The sequence below is a fragment of the Musca autumnalis genome, unplaced genomic scaffold (assembly GCF_047663935.1).
Source record: "Musca autumnalis isolate F117 unplaced genomic scaffold, ASM4766393v1 scaffold_4, whole genome shotgun sequence".
NCBI lineage: Eukaryota > Metazoa > Arthropoda > Insecta > Diptera > Muscidae > Musca > Musca autumnalis.
In genome coordinates this window covers 137,961,315-137,975,172 of record NW_027411977.1, presented here as the reverse complement: position 1 = coordinate 137,975,172, position 13,858 = coordinate 137,961,315, and the positions used below count along the sequence as shown (strand labels likewise).

The 13,858-nt window shown below is 32.8% G+C and overlaps 2 protein-coding genes across 2 annotated transcripts; both read left to right on the top strand.

The window, feature by feature from the left end:
* Window positions 1–719: 719 nt before the first annotated feature.
* Window positions 720–1,407, top strand: LOC141403092 (alcohol dehydrogenase 1-like). Its single transcript, XM_073985257.1, has 3 exons — window positions 720–851; window positions 912–1,085; window positions 1,153–1,407. Exons 1-3 carry the CDS (start codon window positions 720–722, stop codon window positions 1,405–1,407), a joined length of 561 nt encoding a protein of 186 aa, XP_073841358.1.
* A 4,065-nt stretch (window positions 1,408–5,472) lies between these two features.
* Window positions 5,473–6,358, top strand: LOC141403091 (alcohol dehydrogenase 1-like). The gene is made up of 3 exons (XM_073985256.1): window positions 5,473–5,793; window positions 5,872–6,045; window positions 6,104–6,358. Exons 1-3 carry the CDS (start codon window positions 5,473–5,475, stop codon window positions 6,356–6,358), a joined length of 750 nt encoding a protein of 249 aa, XP_073841357.1.
* The last annotated feature ends 7,500 nt before the right edge of the window (window positions 6,359–13,858 follow it).

Sequence of the window (13,858 nt, the reverse complement as noted above, 5' to 3'; positions counted from 1 at the left end):
TAAACAAATTGTCATATTTATAAACTTGTTTATCAAACATTTTTCTAAATATTTTCCGTATTTTGATTTTTGTTCACGTGGTTATTAATTGAAATTATAACAAATTTTATTTCATTGTTTCCAAAATGTTACCTTTTATTGTCATTCAAATTGGACAAATTGTCTTTTTCCTGTGTGATCCATTTGTTTACATTCTTCCTACAAGTTCTTGAATGTCTTCTTCACCGCAAACAAAATATTTAGTGAAAATGATTATCAAATTTGTATTGTAGGTTGTAGTAGATTATTTAAACTTCTGTTATTTAATAGATAAGATTCAATTGACTTATATCTATAAGTAGTATTTTATACATGTTTCAGTTTTTGTTGAATTGATTTTAGGTAAATTCATATTTTAACTTTTAAAAAGTGTCTGTCTTTTTTTTTTTTTTTTTTGGTTATCAAATTTCGTTTTGATTAGATTTTGGTGGACGATTGTTTTTATTATTTAAAAAACCCTTCAGTACTATTTAAACTTTCACGCAATAAATATGGATTTTAGGGGTAAAATTGTAATTTATATTGGAGGTTTTGGGGGCATTGGACAAAAATGTGTTGAAGAATTATTGAAAAGGGATATTGGCTGCCTATTCATATTCGACTTAATGTGTAAAAATGTATATTTAAAAACGTTGCAAATAGAATTTCCTAATAGTAAAGTGGAATATGTTTCGATCGACATGTCAAAAGTTGAAACAATTGAAAATGCCTACAAAGTTGTTATGGAAAAAGTTGGTAATATTGATATTGTGATCAATGGTAGTGGAATTCTGAATGAACGGCTAATAGACTTGACAGCGTCTGTTAATTTAGTAAGAAATTTATTGTGCTTTCAAAACGGGTTAAATAGTAAAAAATTAAATATTTTACAGGCCGGTGTTATTCACAGTAATTTAATTGCCTTAGACCATATGAGCAAGGCCAAGGGTGGTCGCGGTGGATTAGTTGTAAATATCTCCTCATTGGCAGGTTTGGTACAAATGCCAATGACAGCTGTGTACTCGGCAACAAAGACTGGTGTCATTAATTTTACGAAATCTATGGCGGTAACAATAAAATTTATTCCTTTTGTGTATATTGTTGATTTTTTTTACAATACTCTTTTTATTTCAGAATCCTTGCTACTTCAAAAATACAGGCGTAAGTTTCATTGTCCTTTGTCCTGGGGCCACTATTACGAGTATTATTGCGGATTTAGCACCTAAATCAACATTGCCGGAATACTATGAAGATGTATTGAAGACAATTGGAAAGCAAGCCATACAAACAGCTGACCAATGTGCTCAAGCTTTTATGAAAATTTTAGAAATCGCCGATAACGGAACGGTTTGGACTGTAGAAGGGGGAAATTTTGAAAAAGTTAACTAATGTGTTATGCTATCTTCTGAAAAGTTTATTATTTTATTATATTTATAAATAGCTTACCCATATTGGTTTTGGCTTCATATTCCTGTAATGTCATCAAAATCTGAAAAGTGTGCAAAGTTTTAGTTCGATTGGTCAACTGCAACTGTGTTAAAATATAGTAAACAGATTTGAACTAAACGGACCAAAGCAAGTTAAATAAAACACTGTAAAAATAGTATTGTTTACAATTTCATTGCAAGTAAAATAAGTAATGGCGAAAAATTGCTCGTTATATCCGTGGTTTCTTATATACGGTGCGGTAATAGTAAGCTTTATTTTATCACTCTTTTATATCTTAATCATTGATACGATTTAAAGGAGTACTAAACTCGTCTTTATTAACGTATATGTATTTAAAAAATATCCAAAATTGTAATAGCAATTCATTTGAAAATTACCCGCGGGGTAAAAATTTTTGTTACTTACTACTGTGATTGTTTTCAACAGTTTGTTGTTTATTAATTTTTGCCTCAAAAACGGGCAAATTACCTACAGTGCATTGGTTCAACTCATGATTTGTCATCGAACATTTTGCTGGGAACAAATATGGGTGATCTTGTCTGATGTATACAATAAGTTTGTTACACATTTTGTTGCTGTTTTTTATGAACTTAAAAAACGAAGAGGGAAAAAGGTGGTACGAGTATATTTAAAAGTGATTTATGTATTTGTTTCCTTTTATCAAAATTGAAGTGTGGCACTAAACAATTAATTACTTCTGTTTATTATTTATTATTCCATTCCGTTATACTTTCTTTCATCTGTTATTTTTTATGTACCTATGCGTCTACTGTTGCTTTTGTGTTTGCCATTTCTATGCGTTTCAATTAAATATAACCACCACAATTTATAAATGTGTGTACGTATCTTTTTTTGTGGCTTTTGCGTTGTATTTAACAAAAAATGCATTCAACAATTTTTTTAATCAAGAAAATATCTTGTTATACCATATATCACAATGTGGAAAAGGGTATTATAAGTTTGTTTTGGTAAAAATTCATGTAACACCGCGAAATATTCGTCGGAGACCCCCAATGTGGTATACCAATCTTCACATCTCGACGAGATAAAGCGATTTGAGATGTGTACCCGTCCGTGTGTCCGTAAATTGTAAACACGATCCAGGCCGCAATTATGGACCGATCGTCACGAAATTTTGTATGGAGGTCGGGTTCAGATCAGAATAGATCCCTATTCTTATTGGTGATGATCGTGAAATACTTAGCGGGTGAAATGGACCAAAAACATAATATTTATCCAATTCTCTAGCGGCTCTGTAGGTGTCAATAATAGTCCGATCAACGCGTAATTTTAAATAAGGTAAGAGTATATCACAAATGAGAAGCTTGCAATTTGAGATGGCGATCGGATAATATTTAGAGGGTTAAATGGACCAAAACTTTTGTGTGAAAATTGTGAAAATTTTTAATATACAGCGGGTGAAATGGACAATTACTTTTGTATGAAAAATATAAAAATTTATTTTTGGTCGATATTTTAATTCCTTGAGGACATATATATTTCGCAAAGTAGCCTACATATGGGAACAAACTACTGACCTTTCCTCTGATGTAAATTGCAATAAAGTGTTTGCTAGATAACGGGCCTACTGACTAATATATAATGGGTTCCGTGTACAGAACCAATTTTTTTTTTAAAAAATTTTAAGCAATTTTGTAGCGGCTCTGTAGGTCAAAATAATAGCCCGCAAAATTTTAAACAAAGTTTGAGTTTATGATGAAGAAGAAGCGTACAAACCAACGTGAAGATCAGTTAATACTTAACGGATTAAATGGACTGAAACTTTTGTGTGAAATTGGTAAAAAATTCAATAACGAAGCGGTTAAACAACGGAAGTAATAGTAATAGTAATAGTGGGTTTCATTACATTTTAGTTTGTGTGAACTAAATTTTCCTTTCCTGCTACAAAAATGTCTTTGTCATGCTAGATAAGTTTTTGGTTTTGGTCATAACTATTATACATTACATCTCTGATATTTAATAATTAAATTTTCACAATCAAATCAAAACCAATATTGGTCCATTTTAACACTATTTTACAGTGTTTTATCTAATTTGCTTTTCAAATCTGGTAACACATTTTTCACACAGTTGCAGTTAACCAATCGAACTTAAAATTTGCACACTTTTTAGATTTGGATGACAATACATGAATATGAAATCAAAACTAATATTGGTCCATTCTTACAGTGTTTTTACGGTGTCTAACTTGACCCCCTTTTCAAATCTGGTAACTGATTTTTAACACGGTTGCAGTTGACCAATTGAACTAAAACTTTGCACATTTTTCAGATTTAGATGACAATACATGAATATGAAAACAAAACCAATATGGGTTCATTGTTTACTATAGCCGCCATATAACGGTACCACCCGATTTGCGGTATTTTGCTTTTCAAATCTGGTAACTCATTTTTCACGCAGTTGCAGTTGACCAATCGTACTTAAACTTTGCACACTTTTCAGATTTTGATGACAATACATGAATATGAAATCAAAACTAATATTGGTCCATTCTTACAGTGTTTTTACGGTGTCTAATTTGACCCGCTTTTCAAATCTGGTAACTGATTTTTAACACGGTTGCAGTTGACCAATTGAACTAAAACTTTGCACATTTTTCAGATTTAGATGACAATACATGGATATGAAACCAAAACCAGTATGGGTCCATTGTTTTCTATAGGCCCCATATAACGGTATCACCCGACTTCTGGTATTTTGAGGATTTTGTCTTCATTTTTAGCCCGAATTTGCTGTAACTTGGCATTTGGATTTCTCAGTGGTCCAGGAACTTCCCCACTAAAATTGTGGACGTAGGTCAAGGCTTAATATAGCCTCCATATAACGGTACCACCCAATTTCAAGCATTTTAATCTACATTTTCTGCTCAAATGGACTGTAATTTATTTACTAAAAAGTTAAAAATAGAAAATAATTTAAAAAAAAATTAAGTTTCAGTGTTTTATTTAGAAATGCACTTAAAACTAAAAAATAATTTGTCGCTTAGCCTCAATAAATATATTCTTTTTCATGATGGAATCTCTCAAATAAAATGCTTGCATTTAAATCATGAATGGTGGCAAAATTAAACGGCAACCGTTTTATTTGAGAGATTACATCATGAGAAAGAATATATTTATTGAGGCTAAGCGACAAACTATTTTTTAGTTTTAAGTGCATTTCTAAATAAAACACTGAAACTTAATTTTTTTTTAATTATTTTTTATTATAAATATTTTTGCCAATTTGTAAAATAATTTAACAGTTCAAAATAAACAAGTTCTATAAATGTTTAAGTCAATATTACAATGTTATTTCTTACTGTATTTTTACTTTGTGGTCAAACAATTTTATCGAATTTTGTCAATATGAAAAATTTTTTATCGCCGGAAAATCGATAAATTTTTAATTGAATCTTTGATTTTTTTTATCAAATGGCAACAATTTTTTTCTGTGCAATTGATTATCTCAATGCGCCACAAACGGAAAAACATTATGGTGGAGGGAAAAAATATCAGTAAAGATTACTTAATTCCGATTGGTTGATTTGCTGTAATTTTTTCTTCTTTTAATATTGAAGCATATACTCTCAACTATCTCGGATGGACAAAATTGAATAAGCATCTCCGAGTCGCCTTCTATAAAAATAGAAGTATCGCAGAAGAGACTCATTAGGCGATGGAGTTAGAAACTCAGTTATTTGTTTTGTCTATATATCGCACATGGGTTAAGCCGAATAAATCATTCCTGCAGGTCATTTTCAAGTATTTGAGTTAATTGATAACGTTAAAAAAATACAAATGACTCAACAATTTAAATCTTTAACCACTTACTTATGAGAACGTATTCCCCATTTTACTTATCTCGAACAATTTGTTTCGTTCAAAAAAAGTGTTTGCTAATGTTCACTTATCAAATTTCTTTTTGATTGCATTTTGTTTTAAAATAATATTTCGGCATTCCCAAATATATCAGTACTCAGTTAGCGCGCTAGTTGTAAAGATGGATTTGAAGGGTAAAAATGTAATCTATATTGGTGGATTTGGTGGAATTGGTCAAAAATGTGTTGAAGAACTATTGAAAAGGGAAGTGGACAATCTCTTCATTTTCGAATTGATTTCCAAGGATGAATATTTAAAGTCATTGCAAGAAAAGTTCCCCAGCAGTAAAATAGAATACATTATGGTTGATATGTCCAAAGTGGAAACAGTTGAAAATGCTTACACAAAGGTGATGGAAAAAGTTGGTCAAATTGACATGGTGGTCAATGGAAGTGGACTTTTAAATGAACGCCTAATAGATTTGACAGTGGCTGTAAATTTGGTAAGTAGTTTTTCATTCTCGCCAAAGGATTTTAAAGCCAATAAATATGTATATTTATGTATATATTTTTCTCCACAGACCGGTGTTATCCACAGCAATTTAATAGCCTTAAATTATATGAGCAAGGCCAAGGGTGGTTGTGGCGGTGTTATTGTCAATATTGCTTCCGTAGCTGGCTTGGAACCCCTAGCATTTACAGCTGTTTACTCGGCAACAAAAAGTGGCCTCATTAATTTCTCCAAATCAATGGCGGTAGTTGAACAAATTAAACTTAAAGTGATAATGAATTAATTGATTATCCTTTTTTCAGAATCCTTGCTATTATCAAAATACAGGCGTAAGCTTTGTTGTAGTTTGTCCAGGAGCCACAATTACGGGAATTGTCCGTGATTTAGCGTCGAAATCAACGTTTCCAGAGTATTATGAAGAAATTAGGCAATCAATCGCAAAGCATGTCATACAAACCGCTGAGCAATTTGCACAAGAATTCATTAAAATTTTAGATGTGGCCGAAAATGGAACAATTTGGACCATAGAAGGTGGAAACTTTCAAAATGTTAATTAAACGATATGTTTTTGGTACTTAAAATAGATATATTTATTTTGTAAATTATTTTGCATTTGTTCTAATCAGAGGTAAAGAGTTGAGCCTTAATTTGTTGTCCCGAAATAAAAATTAATTTTTGTCATACATACATACATACATACGTGTATGCATATATGAATATTACAATTCATGCTATTGAAATCTATATAATTTTGTAGTTTGCTTCTAGAACCATTTGTGATTTTCGTATACATTTCGCTGTACTAGCCTCACCGAAGACCTAATACCAATTTTGAATCATTTCAGTACATTTATCATTTCATACCTTTAAAAAACGAAAAGTGGGAGGTACCATTCAATGAGGGCTACATCAAAACGTGGACCGATATAGCCCATTTCCAATACTATAATAATACTAGTTTCATTACTCCTATGATTCTAGGAGTAATAGAAACTTAAATATAACGAGCTGTATATTGAAAGACGAATGAACGGACGGAAGGAAGTGGTTATAGCGACCTAAAATTGTATGCTGTTGAAGAATATATGTATATTAGGACAAGTAAAAAAAAACAAGTAAAAAAGCGTTAAGTTCGGCCGGGCCGAACTTTTCATACCCTCCACCATAAAATATTCTGAACTAAAATGGAATAATAAGTTTTCGTTCCTGTCCCCAACTTTAAGTGGTACGTTAAAATGTCAGATAATGTACATAAAATGCTATGTATGTTGACAATTTTTGGTGGGGTAGAAATTGGTAGGTATCGTTATATAGGTGTTATAATAAAACATGGACCTATGTTGACAGTTTTTGATGGGAGCCTTTAATGTCAAATAACTCCTAATTCGGTTAAAAATTGTTGCTAAAATCCTCAAAATACCGAAAATCGGTACATAACGTGGGAACTTCAAATGTCATTAACAGCTAGTTCGGAGGTACCCCATATGTGGGCTATACAAAAATATGAACTTAAATGAACAATTTTTGTTGCAGAATTTTTGTTGGCTCTTAAATTTCAAATTACAGAAAGTTCGTCCAAAAAATAAAGCCGAGGTACGGAAAATCGAAAGGTTTGTTTTGGGGCTATACCAAAACATGGACCTACGTTCGGTTAAACATTTTAAGTAAAATCCTCACAGTACCGAAAATCGGGAGGTATCGTTATATTCGGGCTATGTTGAAAATTTTTGATGCAGATGTGTGGTGACCACTACAACCTTCAAATGTCAAATTACAGTTAGTTCGGTTCAAAATTGTAGCTAAAATTTCCAAATTACTGAAAATCGGGAGGTATCGCTATATGGGAGCTATATCCAAACATGGACCTTTCTTGACAATTTTTGATGGAGAGGTGTTGTGGCCACTAAGAACTTCAAATGTCAAATTACTGCGAGTTCGGTTTAATATTGTAGCTAAAATCATCAAATTACTGAAAATCGGGAGGTACCGTTATATGGGGGCTTTATCCGTACATGGACCTTTCTTGACAATTGTTGGTGGAGAGGTGTGGTGACCACTAAGAACTTCAAATGTCAAATGTTCAAGTTACAGCTAATTCGGTTAAAACTTGTAGGTAACATTCTCAAAATACCGAAAATCGGGAGGTACCGTTATATGGGGCTATACCAAAACATGGACCTATGTTCATAATTTTTTCGAATATAAGTTTTTTGGTCACTAGGAACCCCAAATATCAAATTATAGCTAATTCGGTCAAGAAATGTGACTTAAAACGTCAACATACCTGAAATCGGGCGGTAACGTTATATGGGGGCTATTCCAAAACATGGACCTCTGTCCACTAGTTTTGCTATGTAAGTTTATTGACACTTAAGAACCCTAAATGTCAATTTATAGCTACATCGGTCTGAAAATGTAGCTAAAAACGTCAAAATACCGTAAATCCGGGGATACCGTTATATGGGGGCTATACCAAAACGTGGAGCTATGCATACAAGTTTTGTTATATAAGTTTATTGATACTTAAGAACCCTAAATGTCAAATTATAGCTAAATAGGTCTGAAAATGTAGCTAAAAACGTCAAAATACCGAAAATGGGGGGGTTCCGTTATATAGGGGCTATACCAAAACGTGGACCGATATAGCCCATCATCGAACTTGACCTGCCTGCAAACAAAAGACGCATTTTCCCAAAATTTCAGCGTCCTATCTCAATTTTTGTGGATGCTAGAGTGATTATCACAGACGGACGGACGTGCCCAGATCGACTTAGAATTTTACCCTGATCAAGAATATATCACCAATATTTTTGAAAATTTAACATAGCTGAAGCCAAGGTTTACCCTTTTAGAATACGCGACTTGTGGTTCTATATTATACAAATTAAATGTTTTTGGATAAAATGAAATGTTTTTGGACACGGCAAAAAATATTGGCCCTAAAAGATAATTTGCATGGAAGCTGTGGCTATATTTATCTTAAAAAATGTGTAAAAATGGGTTGAAGCCACCATGTCTTTTTTTGTTTTTTCTCGATTTGTGATTAAACCACACTTCCCTCGATTTTCCGGTCAAAGTAAAAGTAGAAGCAAACTAAATAAGGATCATCTCACTAATGTATTACTTTTCCAAATTTCGTCTGCTTCTACCATTAAATGATGCTGACATTTTGAAGCCAGATTTAACGTGTTTTTTTAAATTTCCTTCTAATTTCATTCCGCAAACAGGTTTTTCAAATAACCGTATATAGGATTGTAGAACTCGCGATTCTGAGTTATTTGATATATGTGTCGTGAAAGTAGTCTACACAGCTTCATAGAAATCTGCATCCAAATACGAAAATTTTGTGCGAAAATTTTTCTAAAAATCATATTTTTCGGGCCTAATTTTTACAATTGTCATTCGATTTCCTCGTACTTGATTGCACATTTCAGTTTTTTACGTTCCGGATCTAATAAATCATTCCCCGTGAAAATCCATCCACTAAAACGCGAGTTACAAGAAAGTCCAAAGTAGAAAAATCACCTAAAATTGTTTTTGGAAATATCGCGTAATTTATCGCGTTTTCTGCGGTTCGTTTCCACTGCACTGAAACAACTAATACAGCATCTTCGGTTTAGCGGAAACAGAGATTTGAAAACTTCACTGATAAGGGAGCTACATTCATTTTATCCCAAAAAATAGTGTGTGATGCTACATCCACGGTTCTTCATTGATCGCCTTGAAATAGATATATATCGATGTAGATTTTCATGGTGGACATTGAAATCGGATGCGGACAAAAATTGTATGCACTTTGCGCAAATTAGCGATATTTTATAGGTATTTTAATGCTAATATGCAGCTGATGCTACATCTTATCCTCCAAATTAAATTTCGAAAACTATATTCAAATTAAAAGATACGGTATTACTGTACATGAAAATCACATGCGGACAAACTGATTTTGATAATTACGCGATTTACACGTATTTAAAAAGGCATATAAATAAAAATGGGTTATTTGACCTCTATTTCTATTTCAGAAGCTTTGACATATATCCCCATCAACCCAATTAGCTTCCCTAATGGGAAAGCTTTAATATTAATGTCAATAAAGCAAAATCCGTCTATTTTGTTGGGAGATTTAAGCAAAATAAAGGAAGTATTCCTATAAATGTTTACAATATTTTATACTACATAATGCATGTGAAAAAAATATTTTTTTAAACAAAAAAATATTTTTTTGGCCGAAATATGGGCTTATTTTGGCTGTAACATCCAAACTATAACACCAATCTGTATGATTGTAGTCTCATTTGATTTGCCGTGAAGTTTGGATCCACAACAATTTTTTATGTAATTTTATGACCACTAAATGGGCCTTAGTTTTGAAAAAAGTAGACTTATATTCAATAATTTATCAATTTTTGTACATTCCGCGAATTCTGTGTAACATTTTGCAGGTATTATGCAATCTACTCGCTGAAGTCACTTCGAGAGAACTTTTTTGTAACAATGGTGCTCATTAAAACAATTAGCGTTTTTATAATATTTTTTTCTTAAAAAGCGAAATAAAAGCGCCATAACTTTTGTCCGCAACAACCAAAAATTTGCTCGCGACCAGATTCGTACTGGGAATTTTTTTCTTAACCTACATATCAAAAATAGTTGATGTAGCGCGAAAAAAATTTATCCTTTTTTTCTGAAATGGAATATGAAATAATTGACAATATTCCTGATATATACTTTATAGGGTAGCAAATGAGAATTTCAATGCGTTACAAACGGAAAAAAACTTAATATACCCTCCATACTATGGTGGAGGCGATTCCTAAAGACCTTTTGACCTTTATCCAAAGGTCTTTAGGAATCGCCTTCGGTTCGGGAACTTTATTCATCGAATTGACCTACATGGTGCTGACGTGTTTTTATACCCTTGCACAAACATTTATATGGACGAATATACATACATATGATTTATTTAAGTTAAAATAAATTCATAAAAAATTGCAATTTGGCGAAAATTATGTAATAGACTTATGTAGAATGGTCCTATATTGAGGTAGGTGGTTAAACATCGGGGATATCGCAATATTCGGTAGTACATCAAATTTTTAAATTTTTTTATATTTATTTATTTTTTGTAATCACGCTACAGGTTGGAGGCCCCAGAGAGTAGGAAACCTATAGATTTTGGTGATGATATTATCCAACCATCGGGGGTCGGAATTAGCAAAAAACTTATTAGGAGAAAAAGTCAACGTTTTATTATTGCTTATAGTAGGGGTATTACAAAATCAAAGTCTGGCGATGGAAGAAGAAAATATGACTTTTACAATGCACAGTACGTTGGCGTTGGTGGTCGAAATGGTAGGTAATACATCCCACTTTTCCATATGCCTGTGCACAGTGGTGGCACTTACAAGGGAAGGTGTGACAAAAATACTTCTAGATAATATATCGATCTGACATTTTTATGAATGGATCCTAGTGACCTAAAAATGCGGTAACAAAAATATTGTAGTCGTAGGTCAAAGTTTTCGCGTAGTTCCCATGTAACGAATCATCCTGAATAGAATTATTTTACTGTTACCAACACATTGTTCAATTGAATTTGCTGTAATCCGGTAGCAGGAGTTCTTATTACATAAACCCGCGAAAAATTGTTAGTATTGGTCCATGATTTGTTATACTCCCACATGATTCATATATCTAGATTTATTTCGACAGATATTAACCAAATATTCAAGCACAATGGGTTTTAATAATAAACTCAGAGTTCAGAAAACTACCTTATAAAGAAATGTGATATCGGTCCACTTTTGACCACAGCCTCCATATAGGGTTACCATCCATTTTACGGTACTTTATAAGACTTAATCCCCTTCTTCTGCGGAATTATCTGTAATGACGTATTTTTGGTTCTCAGTGCGGAGAAAATTTCCACGTTCTGGCGTGTTGTAACATTAGGGTGTCACAAACAAGAAAAAATATATATAAAAGTGTATAACCATTTTTTGTCTTTCACGAGTTTTCAGTGCGGCTCCAAGTTACGATGATAAAAAAAAATTACTAATAGCACAAAAAACAATAGATTGAACATAAATTAAGAAAGGATAATAAATTACTTAAAAATATTCCAAAAACAAGTAAGAAAAGTCTATAGTCGGACGGAGCCGACCATGGGATACCCTATACCACTATCCCTGGACAATCGCATTCCGCGGAACTTCTTTTCAATGATTGTGAAAATTTAATTATCAAATATCAGAGATGTAATGTATAATACTTATGACCAAAACCAAAAAGTTATCTAGCATGACAAAGACATTTTTGTAGCAGGAAAGGAAAATTTAGTTCACACAAACTAAAATGTAATGAAACCCACTTATGTAGTATTACTACTTCCGTTGTTTAACCGCTACGTTATTGAAATTTTTTACCAATTTCATACAAAAGTTTCAGTTCATTTAACCCGCTAAGTATCATCTGATCTTCACGTTGGTTTGTACGCTTCTTCTTCATCATAAACTCAAACACTGTTTAAAATTCTGCTGGTTTTTATTTTGACCTACAGAGCAGCTACAAAATTGGTTAAAATTTTGTTTTTGGTCCATTTCATCCCCTGAACATTTCACGATCATGACCAAAAACTAATCATTTCTATTCTGGCCCGAACCCAACCTCCTTAAGAAATTCGTGACAATCGGTCCATAATTGCGGCCTTAAGCTTGTTTACAACTTTTAATGGACGGGCACACATCGCTAAATCGCTTTATCTCGTCGACATATGAATTTTGGCATATCAAATAAGGGGTCTAGGACGAATATTTCGTGGTGTTACATAAACTTTTGGAGAGACAATAAGTAGCATGGCATAAAAATGTGGTTCTCTACACAGAACCCATTATATATTAGGCAGTAGGTCCGTTATCTAGCAAACACTTTATTGCAATTTACATCAGAGGAAAGGTCAGTAGTTTTTTCCATATGTAGGCTACTTTGCGAAATATATATGTCCTCAAGGAATTAAAATATCGACCAAAAATAAATTTTTTATATTTTTCATACAAAAGTAATGGTCCATTTCACCCGCTAAAAAATTGTAGGCATCTTTTTCGACCTATACTCTTACCCGGTGCAAAATTTCGTGACTATTGATGTATAACTGCGACTTCAAGCGAGTTTATTACTACACTACTAACAAATAACGGAATATATTAGGCTGTAACTCTGTTATCTGATCATGCACACCAACATAATTGGCATCAATTGAAAGGTCAAGCGTTCCACCTTCAAGTATATCTCACTTGTCCGGAATGTCACTTCCAGGAATTAAGATATAAGCTGTATATTAAAAATTTTCACAATTTTCACACAAAAGTTTTGGTCCATTTAACCCTCTAAATATTATCCGATCGCCATCTCAAATTGCAAGCTTCTTCTTTGTGATATACTCTTACCTTATTTAAAATTACGCGTTGATTGGACTATTATTGAGACCAACAGAGCGGCTAGAAAATTGGATAAATATTATGTTTTTGGTCCATTTCACCCGCTAAATATTTCACGATCATCACCAATAAGAATAGGGATCTATTCTGATCTGAACCCGACCTCCATACAAAATTTCGTGACGATCGGTCCATAATTGCGGCCTGGAGCGTGTTTACAATTTATAATGGACAGACGGACGGACGGACACACATCTCAAAATCGCTTTAACTCGTCGAGATATGAAGATTGGTATACCACATTGGGGGTCTCCGACGAATATTTCGCGGTGTTACATGAATTTTTACCAAAACAAACTTATAATACCCTTTTCCACATTGTGGTATAGGGTATAAATATAAGCACACGAAAACCGGGCTAAACTTTTGGTCATATCCGCAAATAGTCTAAACAGTTTTGAAATCTACAGACCATTGGCTTCATTTTGGTACTAGTGGCTATTCTTGCATATGCTCTATATTCAATATTTTCATTTTGACCAATATTATAACTAAAATATTTGGTAACCCTTGCAAATTAGAGGAATTGTTATAAAGGTCAAAATAAAGCTTAAGTAATTG

What these genes read in the sequence shown, in the direction of transcription:
- LOC141403092 (XM_073985257.1), top strand. Translation starts at nt 720, where the DNA reads ATGTCAAAAGTTGAAACAATTGAAAATGCCTACAAAGTTGTTATGGAA. An exon ending in TGACAGCGTCTGTTAATTTA is followed by an intron (nt 852 to 911) that starts GTAAGAAATTTA and finishes AATATTTTACAG; the next exon opens with GCCGGTGTTATTCACAGTAA. An exon ending in ATTTTACGAAATCTATGGCG is followed by an intron (nt 1,086 to 1,152) that starts GTAACAATAAAA and finishes TTTTTATTTCAG; the next exon opens with AATCCTTGCTACTTCAAAAA.
- LOC141403091 (XM_073985256.1), top strand. Translation starts at nt 5,473, where the DNA reads ATGGATTTGAAGGGTAAAAATGTAATCTATATTGGTGGATTTGGTGGA. An exon ending in TGACAGTGGCTGTAAATTTG is followed by an intron (nt 5,794 to 5,871) that starts GTAAGTAGTTTT and finishes TTTTCTCCACAG; the next exon opens with ACCGGTGTTATCCACAGCAA. An exon ending in ATTTCTCCAAATCAATGGCG is followed by an intron (nt 6,046 to 6,103) that starts GTAGTTGAACAA and finishes TCCTTTTTTCAG; the next exon opens with AATCCTTGCTATTATCAAAA.